Here is a 25,201-nt window from a genome sequence, read left to right as displayed (position 1 = left end):
ATATAATTTTTAGAGCAGGACTAGGGAAACATTTTATAAAAAATTATTTACAATAATACTACTACTACTAATAATAAAATATTTACTTTTTTAGAACAGAGCAGAAGTAGGAAAAACATTTACATATTTAAAATGATATATAAATGTGTGATATTTTTAGAAAACATTTTTAAGTAAAAAAATATATATAATTTTTACAGTAGAGCAAATCTAGAGAATTTTCTTTACATGTTTGATATTAAATAGAAATGTGTGAATTTTAGATTTGGTTTAGTTTTAAATAAATAAATATTTGTAATTTTTACAACAGCAGAACTAGGATAAACATTTTATATTAAATAGAAATATGGTCAATTTGAGATGTTTTTTAATTTATGTTTTACATTTTATTAACTAACTAATTAATTTATGTATTGGAACGGAGCAGGGAAAATTCACTGATTTAAGATTTTACATATTTCAGTGACTATTTTAGACTTTGAAATAACAATTGCTTGATGCTTTTTGAGATGATTTCTCTGAGATGCCACAGCCACATATTAAGACAGCCTTCTTTTATTTGACTCAATCACAGTTAACACTGATATGATTAAGATGACAAACATGATTTGGAATGTAAACACTCAATAGTCTTGGTCTGCAGTCTGACCTCACAGTCAATGTCCACATTTACTGATGACAGAACTGGAGAACACTGAGAGAGTTTTTGGTGCAACTTTCATCCCGAGATGCTGAGGCTGACAGGACAAATGAACAGAAGTTCAGCTCTGGATGGATGGATGGATGGATGACACATGACATCTGGTTTGGGTCTGCACTCATGTTCAGTTCATGTTCAGTTCATTGTCCCAGATCAAGGATGAGGTCATAACAAACGAGGGACCTGTAGTCCTTAAAGGGTCGTCTAAACAGAAATCTTCTGAAATGCTTCAGAAAGACGCAGAGAAGCCCAAGCAGGAAAAAAGGAACAGTGGGCATGGAATGGACGGGAGATGATCGGGAAAGATGGGTAAGGCATCCATGCTCTGTGCTGGAACTGTCCAGGATGAGCAGCACCACGGAAGTCTATAAACAGGCTGATACTGCATGGCTTGATAGCCAAGATGGTCAAACAAACTCTGGCAAATTCATTCATTCATTCACTCTCTCACAAACACAAACACAATCACACACGTGTGCACAAAAAGAGTTTAGGAGGAACACCTTGGGACCAAAGGGGATGAAGCACTGCAGGGGCTTTTTGACTGCGATAAAGGAAAAATAGCAGGAACAGCAGCTCAGCCTTGCACTCTTTTCCTGGCGTGTTTGGGTCGTTTCGGTTTGAGGATGACATATCTGCTGTAGGTGGTGTACTGCTCAGACAGAAATGGGATAAAAAAGGCCCTGAGCAATCTGGAGGACCTGTGTGGGAGAGACACGAAAAGGGAACAGCACCAGGGTCATGAACAGTGAAAAATAATGTCAGTCTCCAAAATCCATAATTGTTTTTTTTTTTTTTTATCAAACATTTCCACTTTTATTTCACCATCGTGAACAGAATAATGACAACCAGAGATAATTACTGATACATTGGGTCAAGGATAATCTCATTTAGGATGATCAGACATCTAGTGTCACAACAATTTATGTTGAGCACTTGACAATGATGTCATAAGAACACACGTTATCTTTAAAAGAACAAGGGGGCCCTCTAGTGGGCCCTGCAATTTTCACGCGTTTTTCAAAAATGTCCTTACTCCAGACATAAAGACTTGCCTGGTAGTGTCTAGAAAAGGCTTTTCAGCAATGATGCTCCACTCCTCTTTGTTGGAGGCGTATCGTGGTTCACGAGGGGCTTCTGTTTCCGTTGCCAGATCCACCAGGTAATGACACTGCTTCAGTTCTACCTGACAGCCAGAGAACATGGAAAATTACACAAGTACTTCACATACAGCTGCAACAATGACATATGCAGACACATGTCAAGATTTTAGATAAGTAACACTAGTTATATTTCTTTGAACTGGTGTAGAGTTAAAAATCAATAAATAAAAGGGGTGTTAGAGATCTCAATAGTTGATTTTCCAAAGTAAAATGTCATCCGAACTCAACTTAGAGTGAAATTGATTTTTACAGTTAACAAAAGAGAAAAAAAAAAACAGCTCAGTTATGAGGCTTTGTAACCTTACAATGAGTCATATGCTAAATTGAGGTGTTTGTAGAGGAACGCTCACGTATCGTAACAGCTCCTCAAGATTCTGATCATTCATGTCTGATGGGATTACCCAGGTGGCATCAGGACCCATGGCATATGGCTTAGGTAACTGACCCCTGAACTCTGACTGGATGAACTGTAAGTGCCAGCTGCAAAACAAGATGATACAGTTAACAGTTAATACACATTCAACCATTCAAAAGTTAGAGGGTTGCAAGATTTTTTTTTACGTTTTTGAAAAGAGTTTCTTATCTTATACTACGGCTGCAATCATTTGATCAAAAACAGCCAAACCTGTAATATTGTGAAATTTTATTACAATTTAAAATGTTTTATATTTCTGTATATTTTAAATGGAATTTATTTCTGAGATGGCAAAGCTGAAATTGCAGCATCATTACTCCAGTATTCAGTATCACATGATCCTTAGGAAAACATTCTAAAATGCTGATTTGGTGCTCAAGAAACATTTCCTATTATTATCAATGTTGAAAACAGTTGTGCTGGTTAACATTTGTTGTGGAAATAAGTTTTTTCAAGATTCTTTAATGATTAAAGTTCAAAAGAACAGCATTTATTTGAAATATTTTGTAATATTATGAAAGTCTTTACATTTGAGCCATTTAATGCATTCTTGCTGAATAAAACTATCAAGTACTTTAGAAAAAAAATGAATAACTCTTTGAACGAAAGTTTATATTTATGTGCAGTTTTGAGAATTTAATTAGAATTCAAACTCACTTGTTGGGCAGCAGAAAGCTGCTAGGGAAGCGATACCACTCTTTGCCCACACAAACATTGACCAGTCTTCCCTCAGGAACTGTGTGGACTGTAGGATCTTTAGCAATGCGATGAAATTCTGGATACAAATCCAGCGGAGCATGATAGCCTAAAAACATACAGCAACCCCATGTGAGAGAGACATCTGGTGTGTGTTCACGGTGTGTGTGTGTGTGTTCACTGCTGTGTGTGTGCACTTTGGATGGGTTAAATGCAGAGCACCAATTCTGAGTATGGGTCACCATACTTGGCTGTATGTCACGTCACTTTTAAGATAACTCTACTGTGAGGGCAAATTTCAGCAGAACTGGCCAAAATCTCTTGGTCCCTCTCTCGCGCTCAACATCCTTACCTCTGAAGAGGGCCACAGATCGGGACAGCGAGAGCACTGCAAACAGCAGCACGGAGCCGAGGGCGAGCCAGTTGGAGGAGATGGTGTAGTGCTCCAGACGGTAGCGCTGGAATATGAAGTGATAGCATTTCTACATGGATAAACAGACAGAAAACATTTTAAAATGGGGAATGAATTCAAGTTTCACATTCATATTTTACACAGGTTTAACAGCAAACAAATTTGGACAACACTGAGGAAATATGCTAATAAAGAAAACAAGAAGTTTTTGGACATACAGTGCCCTCCATAAGTATTGAAACAAGAAAAAACTAAATTGCTTTGTTTGGTGTGGAGTCGAGACAAATATGCAAATATAATTAAAAGAAGAATATGAGACAAAACTACAGAATGTCACATTTTATCATTAGCCGTTTCAACACATACATGTTTTACCAAATAAAAAGGACAGCACTTTTAGAGTTCATCCCACTATTTGATGTGAGCATAAGTATTGGGACAGTTGAATTTAAGGCAGATGTAAAAGATTAAAAGCTAATATTTAGTTGCAGATCCCTTGCATGCAATCAGAGTCTGCAACACATAGACATAACCAGACTCTTGGTCTTATGCTTTGAAATGCTTTTCTCCAGCCTTTAATGAGGCAGATTCCAACTGTTGCTTGTTTTGGGGAGTTTCTGTCTTTAGTCTCTTCTTCAGCTGGTGAAGTTAATGTTCAATCGGATGTTAATCTGGAGATTGATTTTGGCAATCTAAAACTCTACATTTCTTTGCCCTGATAAAGTCCTTGACTGAACTGGCAGGGTGTTTTGGGTCATTGTCCTGATCCAATATGAAGTGCTTTCTAATGAGTTTGGTGGCATTTTCTTGAATATTGGTAGCCAAGATGATTTTGTACCCTTCCAAATTCATTCTGCTACTGCCATCATACATTAAGTCATCATTAAAATTAAGAGGTCCTGTTCTAGAGACAGCCATCCATGCCATGACACTACCTCCAACAAGCTTTGCAGAAGAGGTTGTTTGCTTACGATCAAACAACGTAAGCACATGTTTTTGTCCACACTTTTGCTTTCCAATCACTTAGATAAAGGTTAATCTTTGTCTCATCGGTCCATCAACTCAGTTCCAAAACTCTTTGTAGATTCTGTAATTCTGTGTCAAATTCTCCTGTGGACTGTAGATTTTTTAAATATATGAATACTTCTATTCAGCAAGGATGCATTAAATTGATCAAAAGCGACAGCAAAGACATTTGTTACCATTCCTATTGATAAATATTTTATTTCAATGTAACATTTTCTTTTTAAATAAATGTTCTTTGGAACTTCTTAAAGAATTGTGAAAAAAGTGCATCACTGTATTTATTTTATATTATCTAATATGTTTGTTTAAATAAATGCACCTTGGTTAACATAAGAGAATTCTTTCAAAAACAAAACAAAAAACAACAAAATTTTGAACGGCAGAGTCTGAAATATCATGGTAAATGAATATGTTTATCATTCAGTACCACTGTATCACCATCAGCAAAAAATTCAGTCTACTGTTTCTAACCTGCAGTGATGAGAGAGCCACTGCCCCGCACAGACAGATGAGAGGGTAGATGGGAAACAGAAAGCGCTCCTCTTTATGCGGACGAGTGAAAAACACCAGCATCCACAGGTACATAGGAGACAGGGTTAACCAGTATGGCCGGCCGAGGTTCTGAACTGCAATTATACAGATTAACAGACTGTTCAGAACGCTACATGCACATCACAAAACAAGTCAAAGATAAATCCTTCTTACCATTGAATCTTTGGAGCAGTGCCTCCATAAGTGCCGTGAGAGGAAGAGAAAAGAGGGCCAACACAAATACGATGTTGAAATTAAGCAAACCATTCACAAAGTAGTAATGCCAGGGCTCTGTACCTTTAAGAAAGAAAAAAAAAACATTGTAATGAAAAAGTACTTATCTGTAAAAAAAAAATTGTTTATTTGTAACACGAGTCAATATTATTTTCTAAATGTATATACAAATGATTTGAAGTTTACCATAAAGATCTGGCCCATGAGGAGTAAACACATTGTATAGTATTATATTCAGAGGAGCAATCACCAGCTTTCCATAGTAGTAGCTGTCTACTACAACAACAGGGACCTACAGAAACATGTAACCATAAGTGTCATCATATAAGTACAATACACCATTCATGGATATTGTTTTATTTTAAAATTCCATTTTGTTATTGATGGAATCTCAGTGTCCCAAATCAGATTAAAAAAAAAAAAAGATAAAAACAATTCAGCAACCTAAGATGGATACAGAAATCAATGAGTTTCCCAACCAGAAAGAGGAGCAACGCCACCAGAGTCCACGTGATAAAACTCTTCCACTTCTTCTTCAGAAACAGCAGGTCAAAGGCAATGGGTATGCTGTAACAACAATCAGTAAACAAAGCCTAAATTCACCTAGTTGGCTGATCAGGATTATTTCTATTGGCTTTTCACCAAATCCTAGTAAATATTGACTTTGTTGAGTAAATGAAACATAGTTACTAGCCATATTTATTTATAAAGGAACTAGAGTATAATTCATGGATTAAACTGCAAGACTACAGTCTTGCACTCACTTTTTTATTTATTTATTTATTTTGCTTTTTATTAGTGGGAAGTATGGAGTAGACGGGATAGCAGTGGTGGGAAAGAAGAAGTGGGATGAGGACATGACCCTGGTCACAGTCGAACCTGGGTCATCTACCTGCTGAACATGTAAATATTCACAATTCTGATCAGAGGAAAAAACACAAAGCCCCATATTTGAATAGGTAACTGATTAAGTCATATTATGAAATTGCGGATTTAAAAGTTACATCAGGTGAAATGGTAAAAGGAAGCATGCACCAAAAAGTTTGAAGTTGGTAACATTTTTAATGCTTTTGAAAAAAAGTCTTAAGCTCACCAAGGCTGCAATTATTTAATCAGTGAATACAGTAATATTGTGAAATATTATTATAATTTAAAATATGGTTTCTATTTTAATATGTTTTTAAATTTAATTTATTCCTATAATGCAAGGCTGAATTGCTCCAGTCTTCAGTGTCACATGATCCTTCAGAAATCATTTTTAATATTCTGATCTTTTATCCAAGTAACATTGTGAACAGTGGCGGACCTAGAGTGTTTTTTTTTTTTGTTTTTTTTTGCAAAATTGTATATCAATAAATTGATCTGATAACAAGGCTACAAAAATCCTTACAAAATCAGGTTGCCACTTTTTACAGTGTACTCTGAAATTATATTATTATATAATTTATTTAATATATTATGATATTAATTATTTATAACTTGTGAAGCCACTTCTTACAGGTGTAATCTGTTCTAAGATGTGATATAAATCTGAACTGTATGCAGCAACATTTTATAACTAGTAAAGCCAACTGTTACAGGTATAATAACAATCCAATCTTTTTAGAGTCATTGTTGTGCTCAGCTCATTTTTCATTCATTTATATTGAATTAACAAAAACATTTTCGGTAACACTTTACAATAAGGTTCCATTAGTTAATGTTAGTTAACCACTTTAGTTAACATTAAGCAAGAACAATCCTTCTACAGCATTTAATAATCTTAGGTAATGTTAATTTCAATATTTACTAATGCATTATTCAAATCAAAAGTTGTGCTTGTTAACATTAGTTAATGCACTGTGAATTAGCATGAACTAACAATGAATACCTGTATTTTGATTTACTAACATTATCAAAGATGAATAAATACAGTAATAAATGTATTGTTCATTGTTTGTTCATGTTAATTAATACATTAACATTAACTAATGGAACCTTTTTCTAAAGTGTTACTCCCTTGTGTAAAAAGGGTGTTTTCAGAAATGCAACAATGGCTACGTTTACATGCACCCAAATAATCCATTTGTAATCGGATTGACGGCTCAATCGGATTGAAAAAAAGTTCACATAAACACATTAATCGATCCGATTGAACTCAATCCGAATGAAATTTCAATTGGATTGAAGGGGGTGGTTTATTCCTCTTCTAATATGATTGAGAGTGCATGTAAACATTCAATCGGATTGAACACCGAAACTGAAAGAACTGCACATGTGCAATGACACAGAAATAACGTAATAACGTATGACGCATGGAATGAGTGGCTCTTCCTTTTGAATAAAGTGTTGTATAAATGCATGTCCTGTAATTATAAAACTCTCCTTTCACTCGGCAACTGTGAAGTGGAGCAGGACAACCTTGTTTTGGATACTCATCCACAGGCAACCCATTTTGATCACGGGGAGGGGCTTTTTTTTTTTGCACGCTACATATGAGCAACACAGCACATGTTCACGTTCAGTGTGCGCATATAAAAAAAAATCTATTCCAATTTGAAGCTTGTGACATATAAATGCGCACAAAAACCTGATAACTTTATTTAGCGTTCATGTAAACATTACAATCAGATTCATCAGTCGTATTGAATTCAGTCCGATTGAACCAAAAAGAGTGCATGTAAACATAGCCAATGAGTGTATGGTCTCATTTGCAATTATATATACAGTGCTTAACAAATTTATTAGGCCACCACCCCCCGCCTCAATTAGTTTGTGCCACAGCTGCCCTAAACTAAGTATTGGTGATTACCAAAATTACCATTGTTATGTTTCTGTAATGGTTGATCTACCAGTATGTGTAAGATCTTTAGTCACAGTAGTGTTTCTAATGCTAAAATATAATTATTGGTGGGATTGAATGATTGTAAGATAAAATATCACAAAAGATATTTTAGGGGTGCACGATAAATAGCGGCCGATATTAATGAACGTGGATTTGCGCAGTGTGTCAGTTACCAACGGCTTTGTGTAGTAACAGCTGCTCTATGTGAAATCACACACCTGATGGAATTTACCGCTGATTAAGAGAACTGGCTTTACTGACGAGATGGCCATTAATTATTGGCCGATATTTATTGTGCACCACTACAATATTGTTTAAAAAGTTTTTGACAGGTAGTCTATTAAATTTGTTGAGCAATGTATATTAGCTACATATAGTTTTGTGAGGATTTGAATAGAAAATAAAACTTACAAACTCGCTTGTTTACACTTTGCCCCTCTCTTGATTGCCAATGGCTGCAAAACGTGAAACCACAAAGCTATTACTGATGAAATAGGCCACAGTTAGACAGACGTTTGAGAATACATCCCTTGTTTTACCGCAGAACATGTATTTGCGTGATGCCCCAGGGAACTTGCCCAATTGCCCATATGGTTAATCCGCCTATGATTGTTAATTATTATAGTACTGCTTAATATTTTTGTGAAAACTTTTTTTCAGGATTTTTTTCAGGATTTTTTCTTTGATGAGGAAATATAAATTCCGAAGAACAACACTTATTTTAAACAGCATTTTCTGTAATATTGTAAATGTCTTTACTGCTTCTTCTGATCAATGTAATGCTAAGTAAATGCATTCTACATAAAAGTTTAAATAAAAAAAAATATTTCAAATGCTAGTGTGTAAGTATCAATTTATATTAAAATGTTATTTATAAAAATATATTTATTTTAAAATGTTGATGCACGTACAGGGAGAAATATTGGATTAAATGGATTGAACCTCCAAAAACAAAAATGTTTGGGTAAAAAAAATGGAAATAATTCTTAAAATATGAATCACCCAAAAAAATATGTATTTTAATATAAATACAGCAACACAAGTTCATGTCAGATGAGGAATATTTATGGGAGGAAATGATTTATTTGTGGTAGAAAACCCTTCTTTTCACTCTTCATATAAAATATAGATTATTTCTTACCCCAGCAGTGCACTAAAGGGCCAGCCCACTATGGCCCCCGCTGCAATACCCAGCACAGCCAGACCTGGGCGCCCCTGAAACCAGCCAGTCATAGCTACCACCGTACTGTACATACAAAACGTACTGGGGAGGAAAGCTGCACATAACACAAACACATTAACCTGCAGAGCATTCACAAAATAATGTCAAAAAAGAAAACTGGAAAGCAACCAGAAAGGCCAACTATTAGCCACTGATCTGACTCACCTGCAGAGGAGCAGAACATCCCTGCGCTCAAGACTAGGAACGCCAGCAGAAGTCGGCCCACATGCAGGCCAAACTTTTTACACACAGCCCTGTGTCAAATGCATGAGATTAGATCTTTAAACCACATTCATTGTAAGAGTCACCTATTTTAGCCCAATGCTTATGTAAGGTGCAATACGTAGTAAGACTTACTTGTAGAAGTAGAGCTCACACACACAGCAAGTAAAAGCTAGCATGCAGCGCAGGAAATAAAACACAAGGACCTGAATGGGAACAAAAGAATCCAAAAAAAAATATTAGTCAATGTGTACATGTCAAAGCAGGACTATAATGAACGTCCTATATACAGTACATCTAAAAGAAACACTCATCTTATTTTGTTAAGCATGGCACTAGCAGCACCAGTTCCCATGGAATGCATGAACTGATAATATATACTTAGAATACAATTGCATAACAGGGTGTGCCAGATCTAAACTGAATGAAAACTCAATATTATATCTGAGAGCCATTTAAAATGACATTTTAGAAGTCCTGGATAAAGCTGTGATTAAGCAAAAGCAAAATTGTACCCCAAAGAAACATCGTTTTAACGCATTACATCATGTGGTGTTTGTGGAACCACAGCTTTTTATCCAGCTCCAAGGGTCAGATTTTTCAGATTCCAGTGAGGATAAGTGTCCATCTCACTGGTCATAGAAATATCCTACTACTGTATATTGCACATACTTTAAAAACACACAGAATCAAAATTGCTAAACAATCAGTTTGAGGTTGGTGACTAGTTTACCTTGTTGGTTTGTAATATTTTGGCATGAAAGCAGGCAGGAAGGGCATGGAGCCAAAGATACGCATAGGACCGAATCGCATAGACCGGGGAATATTCCCATGTCTGCATTCCTGTACCATACAGCAGGTAGTGAGTCTGGCCAGCAAAAACAGAAAAAGAATAAAAAAAATTTTGAATGAACTTTTCTTTTATATACAAATTTGGTAGTTTTCAAAAGACTGACACTCAGCTAAATGGCCCATTCATAAGGTTTTTACTTTGATGGTGTGTTTATGTTCAGGAATAGACATGATAACTTTCTAGTGAATACAAAAACAAGCTTTTGCATCTGAACTGCACCTTTACAGTCTCTAGTGGTTTGGATTATTAATACTCCTGGGCATTATGGGATACAACAGTGACATAGATCAGGGCTCAACAATATGGATTTGCTTTCTGCTGTTCCAGTTAGACCAGTAGTTCAGCTTTTAACTTCACTGGTTACACCATAAACATTATGCATTTTTATCATTATTACATTCTAAATTAATCTATTATGATTATTATAATATGTTATAGTATATATAACATACAAAATAGTACATGTTACAATAAAGAATGGGATAAAAACTATAAATAAAAATATATAATTATAAACAACATATTATATAAGAGGATACAAATTATAAACAAAAAATGTTTTGTACCATTGTCATAAATTTACATAAACATAAAAAAAATTGAATTAAAAACTATTATAAATGTATGTTAATTTGTCCCACCATAAGATGTTATATTTTAATATAATAAAACATGATTATATTAAAAATAATTATATTATAATTGCTATAAGTTATACTATATATAATGAGTTAATCATAATAAATACTAAATGATTTGCACCATTATGTCATAGTTGTTGGATAAAAAGCCGTCATGGTGTTACAAGCTATATAGGTTCCAGCAATAATTTTTTATTTTAATTATTTTATGTTATTAATAATTATTATTATTAATAATAATGTCATGTCTAAGTACATAGACATTAATGACTATTATTAAAGCTTTTAATAATTAATATAAACATTAACAATACCTTTTACCCAGCTGTTACTGCTATTTTTAAAAAGTATTAGGGCTGCCCCCCCAATAGTCGACTAATCATTAGAGGCTTGGTCGACCAAAATTTTATTAGTCACTTAGACAAGGAAAAAAATTAATGTAAATTAAAAAAAAACAATAAACTTTTATTACCAATAAAACTGTAAACCAAGAAAATGTGTAACTCACTGGCTCCCAGTAATTGTAGGTTTCATCACAGTCTGAGATGTTACTGAGAAGCGCAGCACAGAAGCGGGCTGAAACCAGACACTTGAAGGCCGTGGAGCCCTCAGGAGCCCACACCTGCCCTGCCTTACTGGATGACCTGTAAAGGAGAGGCGGGGGATAGGAGCTAATGGGCTTATCTGGGAGCAAACTAATAAGCAATATGGGAACAGAGCACAGAGTTATACCAGGCTGGCATTCATTTATTTCAGTATTAAACTAGAACCAGTCTACAACTCATCCACAAGCATAACCAATACAGATACTCCAGATTTTCACACCGAACAAAACACAACAACGTCGATCGAGGGGCAATTTATTCCTCATGCGCTATATTTCAATGTAAGAAGATTATGAAATTGGACATGGGCGCTAATGTGCACCTGACACATACAGCATCAAATAAACTCATATGCCACTGTCTAGTGTCACTAAGGCAATGCATCTTATGAACCACAAACGGCATATATTTTAAAACAGTCATGATATAAAAGTATATGTTTTGCAGCTCTGTGTTTGCACGCCGTTAGAGATGCGATGTGATTGAATGAATGAATGAATGAATGAAAGCCGTTCATGTTACACTGAAGCTAGCTTATTCGTGTCGCCTGGACAGTGCATTTGACTATTTCTGTCTCTCTCCGCAGTATTCGTGTTATTTATGTAGTTTATTGGCATTACATGTGTTTATACTCTCTGTATTATTGTCATATCCAGACAGCCGGACGTTATCGAGCGAGCGAGCTGTCAACAACACATTACACCGCGCGGGAGCTGGACTGGCTTATGGGTACTTACTCGTTTCGGGGGTCACTGGACTTATTGTCCTCAACATATTTGTCGTCTTTTGCTGCTCGGTTGTCAGCGGTAGGTGTGCTGGTCACGTTGTTCGTGTCCTGTTTGCTCCCCCGTCTGTTGCGCTGACGGAGAGCCTTCGTCGCCATGTTTCTACTGGCGGCGCGTGACGTCATCGCTAGAGGAACACAGGACAGGGGTCTGTTTCATAAAACAAGTTTACCAAATAAGCCAGGTTTATTTCTGTTAGTCTGACTTATTGTCAGATGATTTGGTTCAAAATAAGTCAGACTAACTTAAATAAGCCTGGCTTATTTGGTAAACTTGTTTTATGAAACAGGCCCCTGGTTTCAGGAGAGCCGAGCCATTAGTGAGAGGACATTAGGTTACATGTGTTATTAGTATAATTGAGAAACTAATATTGTGGTGTTGTTGTTTTGATATTTGAATTCTTTTTGTATATTCCGTTTTCATTTGAATTTTAGAGGTTGAATAATTTTATTTTTATATTTTTAATATAAGTCTATATAGTTTTTATTATTAATTTCTATTTCAGTTTTTGTAATTTTTGTAAAAAAAAATTGGAGATTTTATTTTAAGCAACATTTATTTTTATTTTTTTACTTTAATAACCCTTCTGCTAACGATTGTCCGAAGTGTTTTGACACATTTCATAACACAATTTTCTCATCTTTTCTCATCAGTACATTTTGCACATATTTAAGCCAAATGAACAACTAATCTTGTTAATGGTTTATGTAAGTATTGTTATATCATTATAATAATATTGTTATAAACCTTCGTACACCATTGTACTATGGTACACTCATGGTATGATATTAGATGGCAGCAACATGGTACTGAATGATTAGAATATTACACTAGCTCTAATTTTATATAAGCCATAATGTTCTTAGTACTCTTAAACAGGACCTTTTGTTTCATAATGAACAGTTTTGTGCGGGTGCAATGATACATAAAGCCAAAAAAACTGCACACTTGCTAAATGCTCAAAAAATTATTTAATGACAGACCATGTGGTTAAAGCATAATTTGCATTTGCTTTTTGGACTCTGCACCTTAGAAATTAATATTACTCTTGTGTGCATTTGTTTTTAGATATGTGCAATGAATAAAAGGGTTTGTAAATTTAATTTACATATCTATATATGGATTTCAAACCTCTCTACAGGTTCAAAAAGGTCCAGGGATGAAATGTTTTTCTCTTCTGGGCTTAATGAGCAGGTTATACCAGCACTTTGAGCATCCCAACCAATACAACACTTTTTGACCAAACAATAGAAAACAGGTTAGTTTTCAGTTATCTGTGTGTGGCAATAGCCATTATTTTTGCAATTCTATTTGTTTGAAAAATTACACACTTCACCCTTCAGTATATAGCAATAACTGAAATAACATATAACTTATGTTATGTTAACATACAGCATATATAGCATAAATAACATATAGCAATATAAAAATGTACTCATGATCATAAACAAAATCATAGACATTCCCGAAATATCACACTATCAAATGCAGCTTCATAGATAATGTAAACATACATTATGTGCCATACAAAGAAAATAGAAAAATATTTTAAAAAAAAATTTTATGTATAAGATGAAATGATTTGCAGTTGTGCATCTCTAAGTTACTTAACTGAATACATCCCTAAACATGCATATAATTAATTTTACATAGGAGGGAATGCAATTTATAATATTTTCTTTTTTTTCTCATTGCAATTTACTAAACAACAAGGAAAGCTAACACAGTCCTACTGAAATCTGTAAACATTTCTTGGATAACTTAATAAACCCACAATATTTATAATGTAAAATTTTGATTAATTAGCGAAACAAGCAATATGTAAACATGATAGAATTTCAAACACGGCAACAAAAAATCCCTTTAGTTCAAATAAGTTGATATGTCAGTTTTAAATAAATGGGTATAACACCCTTTGTATTTGCTCAAATTTAACCTCTTTTATTTATAAAAAAAAACTGCATAACAAATCAGTCAAAATAAACAGACTATCATTTGCTCTATAAAGTAAACCTTCATCATTAAAATTTTAAATCTGAGATTATTTATCAATTTGATCCACTGCTGCTTAAACCTCTTCAGTCACCTCAGTGTGATCTGCAGACGCAGCGGTAACAGTCTCCGCAGCTGATTCTGCAGTCCCAATGCCTGGCTGTGTGAGAGGGCCCGATCCGGCGACTGATAAGTCAGCCTATAGCAGAGGCTTGCATGACCCATGTGTGGGTGTCTGAAGCGATCCACTAATGCCATATCCTTAACAGCACCGCAAGACACCTCTCGCACAAGTGCATGGAAGTCCAGTTCATCATAGCTTTCTGGTTCAATCCAGAAACTGATATCATGCAAGTAGCTTGGTGGGTAAAGGGAGAAAGGACTGAAAGGTCCAAGAGGATTAAGCTCGAAATGCTTAAGAAACCGAGGATCGGCGCTCCAAAGTAAGCGCCAATCAGAAATGCCAAAAATCAAGGTAGCTAAATGATCCAAGTTTATTGAGACCGCGATTAACTGCAAACCTTCATCGAGGGCTGAGGAAAAGGAAGGCAGATACGCAATCCGCCCAAATTTGGAAAGCATCTTTGAATTCATCCAAACTTGCTGCTCTAGGCCTGTTTGTGCCTCCTCGAAAGAGACGCCATAAGAAGCAAACAGTGACTCCAAACAATCTTGGAAGCACTGGACAGGATGGGATTCTGCAGGGAACATTCCCACCAACAGAAGCTGGTGAAATGCAGGAGAACGGCGCAGGGAGATGGGCACTCTCTGAAAGACCAGGCCACTGACTGCGTGAAGAGTACCAGGACTGAAGTCTTCATTCTGGGTAATCTCTTGGACATGCAACAACAGAGACGGTCGAAGTGCATAGCTGCCAGCAAAGCTTTGTTGGTCATCCATAGACTCACAGTTGTTTTGCTCATTTTCACTTTGGTCAAATATATAGGTGTCAGTAGGTTTAATCCAATAGACCTCGGAGTAGGTCAGGGTGGAGTCACATGCCTCTGGTGTTTCTGGTAGGCAGCTTACCAGTTCTGGGAAGTCCTCATTCATAGTGCACACAGGCCAGATTGACTTTAGCTCTCTAAGTAACTGCTCCTGGACAGTTTTCACTGGATGATGTGACTGCTGCACAAGGAAATCCCTACCACAGAAAGAAAGCTTTGAAATCTGCATCAAATATACTGTTATAATGTTCCAAAATTCTACTAAATGTATACATTTAAATACATGATGCATAAGCATACTGATAAACGCACCGTACATTAAAAAGCCCATTTTTTTGTATAATATAATAGAAGACTGATAACAGATAAGGCATAGCTTCACAATGCCACAATTCACAGAGAACAAGGTATTGAGGAAGTGTTTGCTGCTGTGCACAAATAACTAATAAATGGCATGATCGTGCAGTTTTTAAATTGGTGTTACTTTACTAAAAGAATAGTTTGTGCAAAACAGGATATTCTTTCAACATTTATTGACCCTCAAACCGTATGACTTTTGTAAAAAAGAATCCAGGCCTGGTTTGGGCCCAGGTTTGAATGATAACCATTAAATGACAAACCGATAAATATTAAAATTCTAGAACATTTTATCAAAAAAAAAAAAAAACTAATACCTCAAATTAATTTTAATATGAATTTTAAAGTTTAAAGTGAATTTAGGTATCACAACATTATAATGTATGTTAAATTGGTTTGAAAAATGGGATATTGATTTTGATAGATAGAAATTAGGCAAAGATTACATTTAACAGCATTATTCAATTACTATTAAGATTAAATGAGCATTTGATGATTAGCATGTGCAATTAAATATTCTGCATAACAAAGAAACCTAAATAAGAAATCTCTAAATTAGATCTAATTAGATAATTAGATCTCTAGTATCGGTCAATTACAATATGGTACAGCTCTTTCATACAACCCTAGCAAAGAGTAACATAAGAATAGTTATATGACTTGTCAAGTCTGTTGGGGCCATAATATAGCTTTATGTGAGGAACAGACCAAAACATAAGTCAACAATCTTTTTCTTTTGGGTAAAGTACAAACCCGATTCCAAAAAAGTTGGGACACCATACAAAACTGTAAGTAAAAAACCTCATAAACTTACATTTTATTCACAATAGAATATAGATAACATATCAAATGTTGAAAGTGAGAGATTTTGAAATGTCATGCCAAATATTGGCTCATTATGGATTTCATGAGAGCTACACATTCCAAAAAAAGTCGGGATAGGTAGCAATAAGAGGCCGGAAAAGTTAAACGTACATATAAGGAACAGCTGGAGGACCGATTTGTAACTTATTAGGTCAATTGGCAACATGATTGGGTATAAAAACAGCCTCTCAGAGTGGCAGTGTCTCTCTGAAGTCAAGATGGCCAGAGGATCACTTCCCCCAATTCCCCCAATGCTGCTGCGAAAAATAGTGGAGCAATATCAGAAAGGAGTTTCTCAGAGAAAAAGTGCAAAGAGTTTGAAGTTATCATCATCTACAGTGCATAATATCATAATATCATCCAAAGATTCAGAGAATCTGGAACAATCTCTGTGCATAAGGGTCAAGGCTAGAAAACCATACTGGATGCCCGTGATCTTCGGGCCTTAAGCCGCGTTCAGACTGCCCGATTTTAGCCCAGTTTTTGGCTCGCCGACATGTTTTGAGAAATCGCCGACAAATGCCCGAAATCACAGGCAAATCTGAGCTCGTTCACGCGAGTGACAAACACACAGTGTGAATGAGCAAAGACGCGATCTGAGAGTATCGCCGATGAGAATATCCGGACCTGTCGGCGATTCAAAATCATGCTGTCTGAAAAGTGTTCTGACTGAAAACTACATTGGCAATGACCAACAGCCAATGAGAAAGCAAGATACAGAGCAGCAGGGAGTTCGGCGAGGAGGTATAGACCACAATATCAGCAAGTATGGCTTCATTTCAGAAAAAGGCTTTCTTCTCGGTCTATTTGGACCCATGAAATGGAAGATAAATTAGTATAAATTTAGCAGGAGCACCCGTGTCTGTTTGACGTTTCATCTGAGCTATCCCAGTCTCACGTGAAAACACCGGTCTTGCACGTTAGATATCGAGTTGTTTCCTTGTCACATCTCGCGCGTGTTTGGTTGTGAAACATAGTTTGCGTGCCAGACAGAGCTGTCGGCGATTCTTCCTATTGTAAAGTCATGCAGTGTGAAACCTTCCGTTGCCGATCCATCGTGCAGTGTGAACACAGCAGTGACTGAATGCTGGCCAAGATAGTCATGCAGTGTGAAAAGAACAGTGACCCGACTACTTTGAAAATCGTGCAGTCTGAACTCTGAATCACATTCAGGAATGCTACTGTAATAGAAATCACAACATGGGCTCAGGAATACTTCCAGAAAATATTGTCGGTGAACACAATCCACCATGCCATTCGCTGTTGCCTAAAACTCTATAGGTCAAAAAAGAAGCCATATCTAAACATGATAGAGAAGCGCAGGCATTTTCTTTGGGTTAAGGCTCATTTAACATGGACTGTGGTAAAGTGGAAAACTGTTCTGTGGTCAGACGAATCAAAATTTGAAGTTCTTTTTGGAAAACTGGGACGCCATGTCATCCAGACTAAAGAGGACAGGGACAGCCCAAGTTGTTATCAGCGCTCAGTTCAGAAGCCTGCATCTCTGATGGTATGGGGTTGCATGAGTGCATGTGGCATGGGCAGCTTGCACATCTCGAAAGACACCATCAATGCTGAAAGGTATATCCAAGTTCTAGAACAACATATGTTCCCATCCAGATGTCGTCTCTTTCAGGGAAGACCTTACATTTTCCAACATGACAATGCCAGACCACATACTGCATCAATTACAACATCATGGCTGCGTAGAAGAAGGATCCGGGTTACTGAAGTGGCCAGCCTGCAGTCCAGATCTTTCACTCATAGAAAACATTTGGTAATGTAAGAGGAAGATGCGACAAAGAAGACCTAAGACAGTTGAGCAACTAGACGCCTGTATTAGACAAGAATGGGACAACATTCGTATTCCTAAACTTGAGCAACTTGTCTCCTCAGTTCCCAGACCTTTGCAGACTGTTATAAAAAGAAGAGGGGATGCCACACAGTGGTAAACATGGCCTTGTCCCAATTTTCTTGAGATGTGTCGATGCCATGAAATTTAAAATCAACTTATTTTTCCCTTAAAATGATACATTTCTCAGTTTAAACATTTGATATGTCATCTATGTTGTATTCTGAATAAAATATTGAAATTTGAAACTTCCACATCATTGCATTCTGTTTTTATTCACAACTGATAGTCACAACTTTTTAGGAAACGGGTTTGTATTTCTTATGAAGAGACTTTAGAGCTGCTGTTTTCAAGTCAGCAACAAGTTACCACTTACCTGTTGATATAATTACTCAACTCTGCCGGAAGCTCAAAACAAACTGTCTCCTTCCCATTGGTTTTCTCCATTTTCAGTTTCTCTGGCATGGTGTGCGGGAGACTCCGAGTGAAGATGTGGGTGAGAGCTTCCTCTACTTGGAAACCTTTGTCTTGACTCCTACGCAAAATATTTTTTTTGATGAATTCAAAACTGAATGCCATTACATAACTTTAACAGGACCATTAAAAGTCCAAATTAAACATCATGTTAAAGCACTTAGTAGTGGACTGTGTCCACTTGTCCAAAGCTGTTTACCTGTAACCAGTACATCAGTAACCTTGATATGCTTCACAGTCAAAGGGACGGATTTCACTGAGAATTAGTCCTGCTTCTGCTGCCATGGCAACCACCTGCCAACTATTGTGCCATTCTCTCATTGGACTGTCACACGGAGTGCCGCCTTGGCCATTGCACAAGGTCACATGCACTTCACCATTGTCCTTCAGGACTGCAACGGCACTAGAAAAAAAACACAAAACATCCATCCATCACACATTTAATATGCACAAAACATCAAAAGACCTCAAAACTCTTGATCCCCTCAGTATTTAACATTATATAACACTGGAAGTCAAGTTTATGTAACACCTTAATTAAAACTGTTGCCACAAGAGTGTCACACTTACTTCTGGAAAAACTTCACCAACAGGATGCGGTTCTTCTTTACTCCACTTTTACGCCCAAAGTGAGGGAAATTGAAGATAATGCAGTCAAAGAGATGATCCTGAATGGCTTCATGCTCCTTTAGGCATGAGCAATCCACCTCAAACAGAACAACTGATCCTGCAATGAGAGTCTACATTGAAGTCAAGGCATCTACAGAATTATCATACAGAATTCAATGAGGCTTTTAACCCCCCCTGGCAGTTTCATACAGAGACTGTGGTTTCATAGCAACCAAATGTGGAAATTCGTGGACTTGGCTGCACGCATGCAAATTCAGGACTATGATACGGATTATGATACTTGATGTTTGGGAAGAAGAACATGTATCCTTGAAAATGCTTACATTAGCAGATACTAAACTGTGGCTAGGATGAAATCGAACAAATAGCTTTCAGATAACGTTACCATGAAAACAGGACAACAAAGACACCAAAAAGCACCGCAAGAGTAGAAACATGCACACAAGTCAACATTATCAGAATGAAGAATCACATAAGGACAGACCTCTGTCACGGAGTCTCTGTATATTCAGGACAGCTCCCTGCTGTTTGTACGTCTGGTTCTCGCTTTGAAAGCTCGTGGCGGTCACCCCGACGTCGTCGCCTGAGTTCTCGCTCAAAGCCGCCGAGAAAGAGAAGTTGCCTTCCCCTACAAGTAACACTTCGCGTGTCTTGGACATTTCCAGAAAATGTCAAGTAAACAACCCAGCAAGCTGTCACATTAGCAGGAGAACTAAACTTTCCCATACATTTGTCCGAGGGTTACAGCGTCCCTTCGACTATCGAGCTTGAACAAAGCCTGGCAGGACACACTGCGGCATTAACGTTAGACCGCATGTCACCATGACGACTAATGACGCTCTGACATCTGTCGCGATACAGCTTGAAATCTAATTACAATACCACAGTGTACTGCCGGTGTTTAAGAGCTAACGCAGCACTTGAACACCATGGTTTTGGGTTTTAGAAGCAGGTTTACATAAGAAAGTGTAATAGAGAAATACGCTAGCGTGCAACAGCGGTGAAGTTTCGTTCCCCGGGGAATGCCGCAGAGTGGAAAACAACAACCGACTCTTCTGTCGCCGTAAACAAGTAACTTATGCGCTCGACTGCCACTTCGCTGTTTAGTCAAATAAATATTGTATTTTGTCATGTAGGAACAGTCCGGTAAAACGAAAGACGGAAGAAGAAACGACGCAATACAGATATTGTGACGAGAAATTCTCTACCAGCAGCACTGTGAAGTATTTGTATTTTCAAAATAGATGTAATATTTGTAATAGATGCAATATTGTAGAACCAAAATATTCACACACTGTCCACGTTCCAGTTTCCCCCCATATGTTAGCGCTCAGTGGCTGTGTTGCCAGATCTTACCAGATAAAAAGCGTTTTGATATACCAAAATGAGTATTTAAATTAAATCAATAAAATCTGATTTAATGGTTTCTTATAAAATAAGTAAACGTGTAATGCAGAGTTTAATTGAAAATTTCATTTAAATAATTATTTTATCTTGTAGAGGCCGTAAAAGGGACAGCACGTTGTGTTGGACGCTTAAGTATTCTATAGTTTTTATAGATTTATAATATATTGGTCATCTAAATCATGAATCAGTGAATCGTGAATACATCTACTTTATTGTAATTAATCTTTGGTGCAGAAGAGGTATTTTGGAAACTGCTAGTGATTGACCGACTTCATGTTTAAAAACAAGTCGCTTATAATAAGAAGGCATGGCAACAATTGGTCAACGCGTTTATGCGTAAGAGCGCTTCTTGCCAATGAAGTGTATTCTCCCTAAAGAAGGCGGGTGTACACTGTTTGATTGACATTACATTACGGTATTTTACATTTAAAAAGTGTGACCGCTTTAAATAATTAAACGAAAACATGATGAATAACACTCTCTGACATTCTTTGATTACTTAAGTTGAAAAACTCTATTTTAATTTATCGTATAAATATTTGTTTTACTCCATGAGCAAACCAAGAAGGGCGTGTTTAAGAAGAAATTGAAAGTGAAAGGTTAGATTTAAAGGTATATCCGAAAAAGAAAGTTTAGACGCGTAGTTTCAGGTCATTTCTTTTTTACTTGCGAGAAGTAGGCCTATTTTAAGGTAAGTTTGTTTCCTTCAGAACAACATAATGCTTCCTTTAGAATAATATAGGCCATAATCAATATGTTAAACATCTAAATTACATATTTTACACGAACAATATATTGGAAGTTCTGGCGAATTGTTAATGTTTACACATAATTCAGTTCAAAATTCAAAACTTGAACTATATAGCAGAAGTCAAAAGGACAGACTGTATTTACCATTGAAAGATTTGGAACAACTTTACAGAATTTCTGTTTCATTTCAAAAATGTTGATTTGTTTGTCATAGCCTAAATGATTAATGAAGTTATGACTAGTGAAATTAGTAAAAAGTTTCCTTACCAAAGTAAAATTCATTTCTTTGGAACAATAAAACTTCATTTTAGACCAGGTAGATGTTGTAGTTTAGACACAATGAAGCAGCTAAAATATAGTTTTGATTTGTTTAACATTTTTAGTCACTTACATACATTTTCATACTTTCAGTTGTATTATTTCATGGTTATGATGGGACTAGTATTCTAAAATATACAAAATACCAATAAAGTTGCAATATAATATTGTATATTATATTATGGTTACATTTAATCCACAGAAGATACCAAAATAAGGATGGCATCCATCCCTTTCTATGGCTGGGAAGCATTTTATGATGAAGATCGTCATCTTCAGGCAGACCAGGCACCCAAATCAGGCAGTCTCTACACCATGTATCACGGCACCTCTGTTCAAACAGCTCGTCAGATCATAACAACAGGCTTCAGACAATCAGCAGATGGAATGCTGGGACCTGGAGTTTATGTGAGCCGTGACCAGAAGAAAGCAGAGCGCTATCCTCTGAGATCCCTACCTACTGATAGAATAGTGCTTAAATTAAGCGTTGACTGTGGAAAAGTCAAAAAAATAGATAAGGACAACCATCCTCTACAGAAGACCTGGCATAGTCAGGGCTATGACACTGCCTGGGTGCCTCCTAACTGTGGCATGAAATCTGTGCCTAGCGGTCTAGAAGAGGACTGTGTCTATGACCCACAGCGTATCGAGGTCACAGATATTGCTCTTGCACCCAACACGACCATCTTAAATGAACTCAAACAGCTCATTGCTCAAAACAAGAAGAGGCCATCTAATTCGAACACTTTAGGTACTTGTACAGTGTGCAAGTTCAAACTAGGGCCTGCTCATAGTGTACAGTCATGCTGGGGGTGTGGGGAGACTATCTGCGCTCTCCTTACCAAACATGTGTGCGGTTAACAAACTTGTCAGGTAATCACGACGGATGCATTACTCAGGACGCTCTTCGGGTTTTTGGACTTGTTTGTGTATACAAGATTGTTTACTTTCTTCATAGTTCTCAGTGAAACAATTATCTTTGACATTTACGCTCTGACAATTTTTCCTGCTGATTTGTGCCACTATATTTGATGTTATATTTAAAATTGAAATGCATATGATCACATATGACTGTTAAAGATCTAGGACTTTTGAAGAGATTTGTTTCAATCAATCAGGAATGTTTTAAACATTCAGTACCGCAGACAATAAAAAGAGCTTGTCACCTTAAGTCATTTTGAGTAGTCAGTGTATATAGATCTATTCCTGATCTTATTACATATGCAAAACCTCTAGGAATGTTTGCTATGGCTAGTTGCTTTTTATAGGCATAGAGGTATATTTCATGATACAGTATAGCATAATGTTAACCTACTTTTTTTTTTTTTTTTTTTAAAGTTGCTTTGCTGTCAGTAACTATTAATTATTAAGATTTCATCCTGTTCACTGTTCAAAAAACAGATTTGATTTCATAATATATTCAAGCATTCAGCTTAGATGGAGTGATCAGATTCTTTTCACCTAAACGTATGACTGCATATTTTTTTATGTATTCTTATAATTTTATATAACTTAATATCTCCCGTTTTTAAATTTAAAAAAAGTGCAAATACATTACATAATATTTAATTATAGAAATTATAAATTATATAAATCTAAAATTCTTGACTTAATTAACACCCTGGATCAACTGCACAGTGGCACAGTAACTTTCTGTCACTGAGATTTAAGACACCTTAAATTAAATTGATTTACAAATTAGAAACCTATGGAAACCTATTTCACAATTAATTTGAAAATGTTTCCCCCTTATAATACATATAAAAAACTAAAAGAATCATGTTCAGCTGAGAAAATGTTTTAATTTTGCATAGCTTCTACTTCTAATTTTAAATCCTCATGAGGTGTAACCAATTCTTACAATTAAAACAGTCCCACATTTATTTAACAAGCTTTACTGATGAAAAACATACGTATTCCACTGGACAGGTATTTTAAACCTTGCAAATATTGTACCACTATGATATACAGTAAAAAAAAAAAACAGATCTATGTACAAATATGAATGTGAAGTACACAGATTATGTGAGGCTGCAAACAAAAATCTGAGACCACAGGGAAAGCAAGCCACTGTTGTTAAAACTGCCAGTTATGTCTGCATCAGTATGACATGGTAAAATGCAAAGGCTGCTACTGTTTTCAGCTGTTTTGTTGCTCTTTATGTTGAATTATGCCTTTTGCAATGAGGTCTGGAATCTCCACTGCAAGCCATGGTCCAAGCTTAGGAAAGAACAGAGATTAGCTATTCATTTGAAATGCAAAATGTCAAAGCACCAATTTTAGGAAAAAAATGACAGAATACATTTGATTTTAGACATGCAACATAACTTACACCCAAAGCCATAAGATGAGCCAGACCAAACTTTGGGACATTCCTTGCCCACAGTGGCTTGAAGTGATCGGTCAGGCAGATTTTTCCACCTCTGTGACAAAAGGTGTTTTTTGAACAATTAGGTACATAATAATTAAAAAAATATATGTATATTAAATTGTGATTTAAAAAAAAAAAACAATCAAACCTGTACATCTTTGCGGTCTTCCCATCTAACTCTGGAATGGCAACTTCAGGTGCTGTGGCAGGATATGTAACTGGAATCTGGACATTAGGATACAAACAATTACTCTGGACTTCAACAAAATATAAAATGAAGTTAAATATATTGGAATTCAACATATCTTACATCAAATTCCATGTCAAATTCATATTTGAGAAGCTCGTGAATATACCAGCATTTTCCAAACCACCTACACAGAAAATACATATTTATACAACTATAAAGCGTTGACGAAAATATTATTACTCATAAAAGAAGAACTAGCAATAAAAAAGCAGACCTTGTGCCCTCTTTGTTGGACTCTAGACGGAACCAGTCATTGTCAGCTGCTTTGTTATTTTCAACATACTGCAAAACAACACCATTACTTTAAGAAGCGCGTAGTTTGTGTTATATTTAGTTCATGTGTAGTTAGTAAACAATCTGATGGGCTGTCAGCGTCAATAGACTGAACTCTTTTTAACTCAATATGACACGTATGGTTATTCATTCATACAGCTAGCATAGTAGCTCCCTAAGACTTTTGTTACAATACATTGCTACAACTCACCTTTATGAGAGACAAATATTCTTCTCGGAGTCTCTGAACCCATAGTTCTTTATCTCTTGGTCCTGAATTTGTTTTTAAAAGCGGTATTTCAGAAACTGCCTTCCTAGTGGCTTCGTCTGCCATGTTTAATCTAGCTATGTCCGATTCGCAGAGAGTCGGATCTTTTTAGTGTATCT

At 36.2% G+C, this 25,201-nt stretch overlaps 4 protein-coding genes across 6 annotated transcripts; 1 reads left to right on the top strand and 3 right to left on the bottom strand.

Annotated features, from left to right (window-relative positions):
• Nucleotides 1-539: 539 nt before the first annotated feature.
• Nucleotides 540-12,467, bottom strand: alg9 (ALG9 alpha-1,2-mannosyltransferase). Of its 3 annotated transcripts, none has more exons than XM_059549879.1 (15): nucleotides 12,282-12,467; nucleotides 11,448-11,634; nucleotides 10,179-10,313; nucleotides 9,581-9,651; nucleotides 9,389-9,477; nucleotides 9,143-9,278; nucleotides 5,657-5,744; nucleotides 5,364-5,469; nucleotides 5,118-5,240; nucleotides 4,884-5,038; nucleotides 3,327-3,432; nucleotides 2,936-3,083; nucleotides 2,214-2,343; nucleotides 1,756-1,886; nucleotides 540-1,401 (listed from the first exon to the last, which is right to left on the bottom strand). In XM_059549879.1, the coding sequence occupies exons 1-15, from the start codon at nucleotides 12,452-12,454 to the stop codon at nucleotides 1,278-1,280; spliced, it is 1,902 nt and encodes a 633-aa protein (XP_059405862.1). In that variant the 5' UTR covers nucleotides 12,455-12,467; the 3' UTR covers nucleotides 540-1,277. The 3 variants fall into 3 exon arrangements, with proteins under 3 accessions (XP_059405862.1, XP_059405861.1, XP_059405863.1); XM_059549878.1 differs by having other exon boundaries at nucleotides 3,327-3,456; nucleotides 12,282-12,466; XM_059549880.1 differs by having other exon boundaries at nucleotides 3,327-3,456; nucleotides 11,448-11,583; nucleotides 12,282-12,466.
• Nucleotides 12,468-13,719: 1,252 nt separating this feature from the next.
• fdxacb1 (ferredoxin-fold anticodon binding domain containing 1) lies at nucleotides 13,720-20,834 on the bottom strand. The gene is given in 5 exon segments (XM_059549875.1): nucleotides 13,720-15,465; nucleotides 18,718-18,876; nucleotides 19,015-19,218; nucleotides 19,386-19,542; nucleotides 19,930-20,834. Coding segments are annotated over 5 exon segments (1,749 nt in total). The 5' UTR covers nucleotides 20,105-20,834; the 3' UTR covers nucleotides 13,720-14,411.
• A 384-nt stretch (nucleotides 20,835-21,218) lies between these two features.
• On the top strand, nucleotides 21,219-22,810 carry gig2p (grass carp reovirus (GCRV)-induced gene 2p). The gene has a single exon (XM_059549095.1). The coding sequence runs from the start codon at nucleotides 22,140-22,142 to the stop codon at nucleotides 22,779-22,781; it is 642 nt and encodes a 213-aa protein (XP_059405078.1). The 5' UTR covers nucleotides 21,219-22,139; the 3' UTR covers nucleotides 22,782-22,810.
• A 989-nt stretch (nucleotides 22,811-23,799) lies between these two features.
• Nucleotides 23,800-25,183, bottom strand: ufc1 (ubiquitin-fold modifier conjugating enzyme 1). Its single transcript, XM_059549094.1, has 6 exons — nucleotides 25,026-25,183; nucleotides 24,756-24,823; nucleotides 24,602-24,665; nucleotides 24,440-24,516; nucleotides 24,253-24,343; nucleotides 23,800-24,140 (listed from the first exon to the last, which is right to left on the bottom strand). The coding sequence occupies exons 1-6, from the start codon at nucleotides 25,146-25,148 to the stop codon at nucleotides 24,060-24,062; spliced, it is 504 nt and encodes a 167-aa protein (XP_059405077.1). The 5' UTR covers nucleotides 25,149-25,183; the 3' UTR covers nucleotides 23,800-24,059.
• Between the last annotated feature and the right edge of the window lie 18 nt (nucleotides 25,184-25,201).

The sequence above is a fragment of the Carassius carassius genome, chromosome 5 (genome assembly GCF_963082965.1).
Source record: "Carassius carassius chromosome 5, fCarCar2.1, whole genome shotgun sequence".
Taxonomy (NCBI): domain Eukaryota; kingdom Metazoa; phylum Chordata; class Actinopteri; order Cypriniformes; family Cyprinidae; genus Carassius; species Carassius carassius.
Note: the sequence above shows the minus strand (reverse complement) of the source record. Positions and strands in the feature narration are given on the sequence as shown.

Bases quoted from the DNA above. Each gene is read 5' to 3' on its own strand.
- alg9 (XM_059549878.1), bottom strand. From the start codon at position 12,454: ATGACGTCACGCGCCGCCAGTAGAAACATGGCGACGAAGGCTCTCCGT. The intron at 11,635-12,281 runs GTAAGTACCCAT...ATTGCTTATTAG, and splicing joins TCCAGTGACCCCCGAAACGA to TTTGCTCCCAGATAAGCCCA. The intron at 9,279-9,388 runs GTGAGTCAGATC...TGTTATGTGCAG, and splicing joins GATGTTCTGCTCCTCTGCAG to CTTTCCTCCCCAGTACGTTT.
- gig2p (XM_059549095.1), top strand. From the start codon at position 22,140: ATGGCATCCATCCCTTTCTATGGCTGGGAAGCATTTTATGATGAAGAT.
- ufc1 (XM_059549094.1), bottom strand. From the start codon at position 25,148: ATGGCAGACGAAGCCACTAGGAAGGCAGTTTCTGAAATACCGCTTTTA. The intron at 24,517-24,601 runs GTAAGATATGTT...CCTAATGTCCAG, and splicing joins AATTTGACATGGAATTTGAT to ATTCCAGTTACATATCCTGC. The intron at 24,141-24,252 runs GTAAGTTATGTT...TTCTTTCCTAAG, and splicing joins CTCATCTTATGGCTTTGGGT to CTTGGACCATGGCTTGCAGT.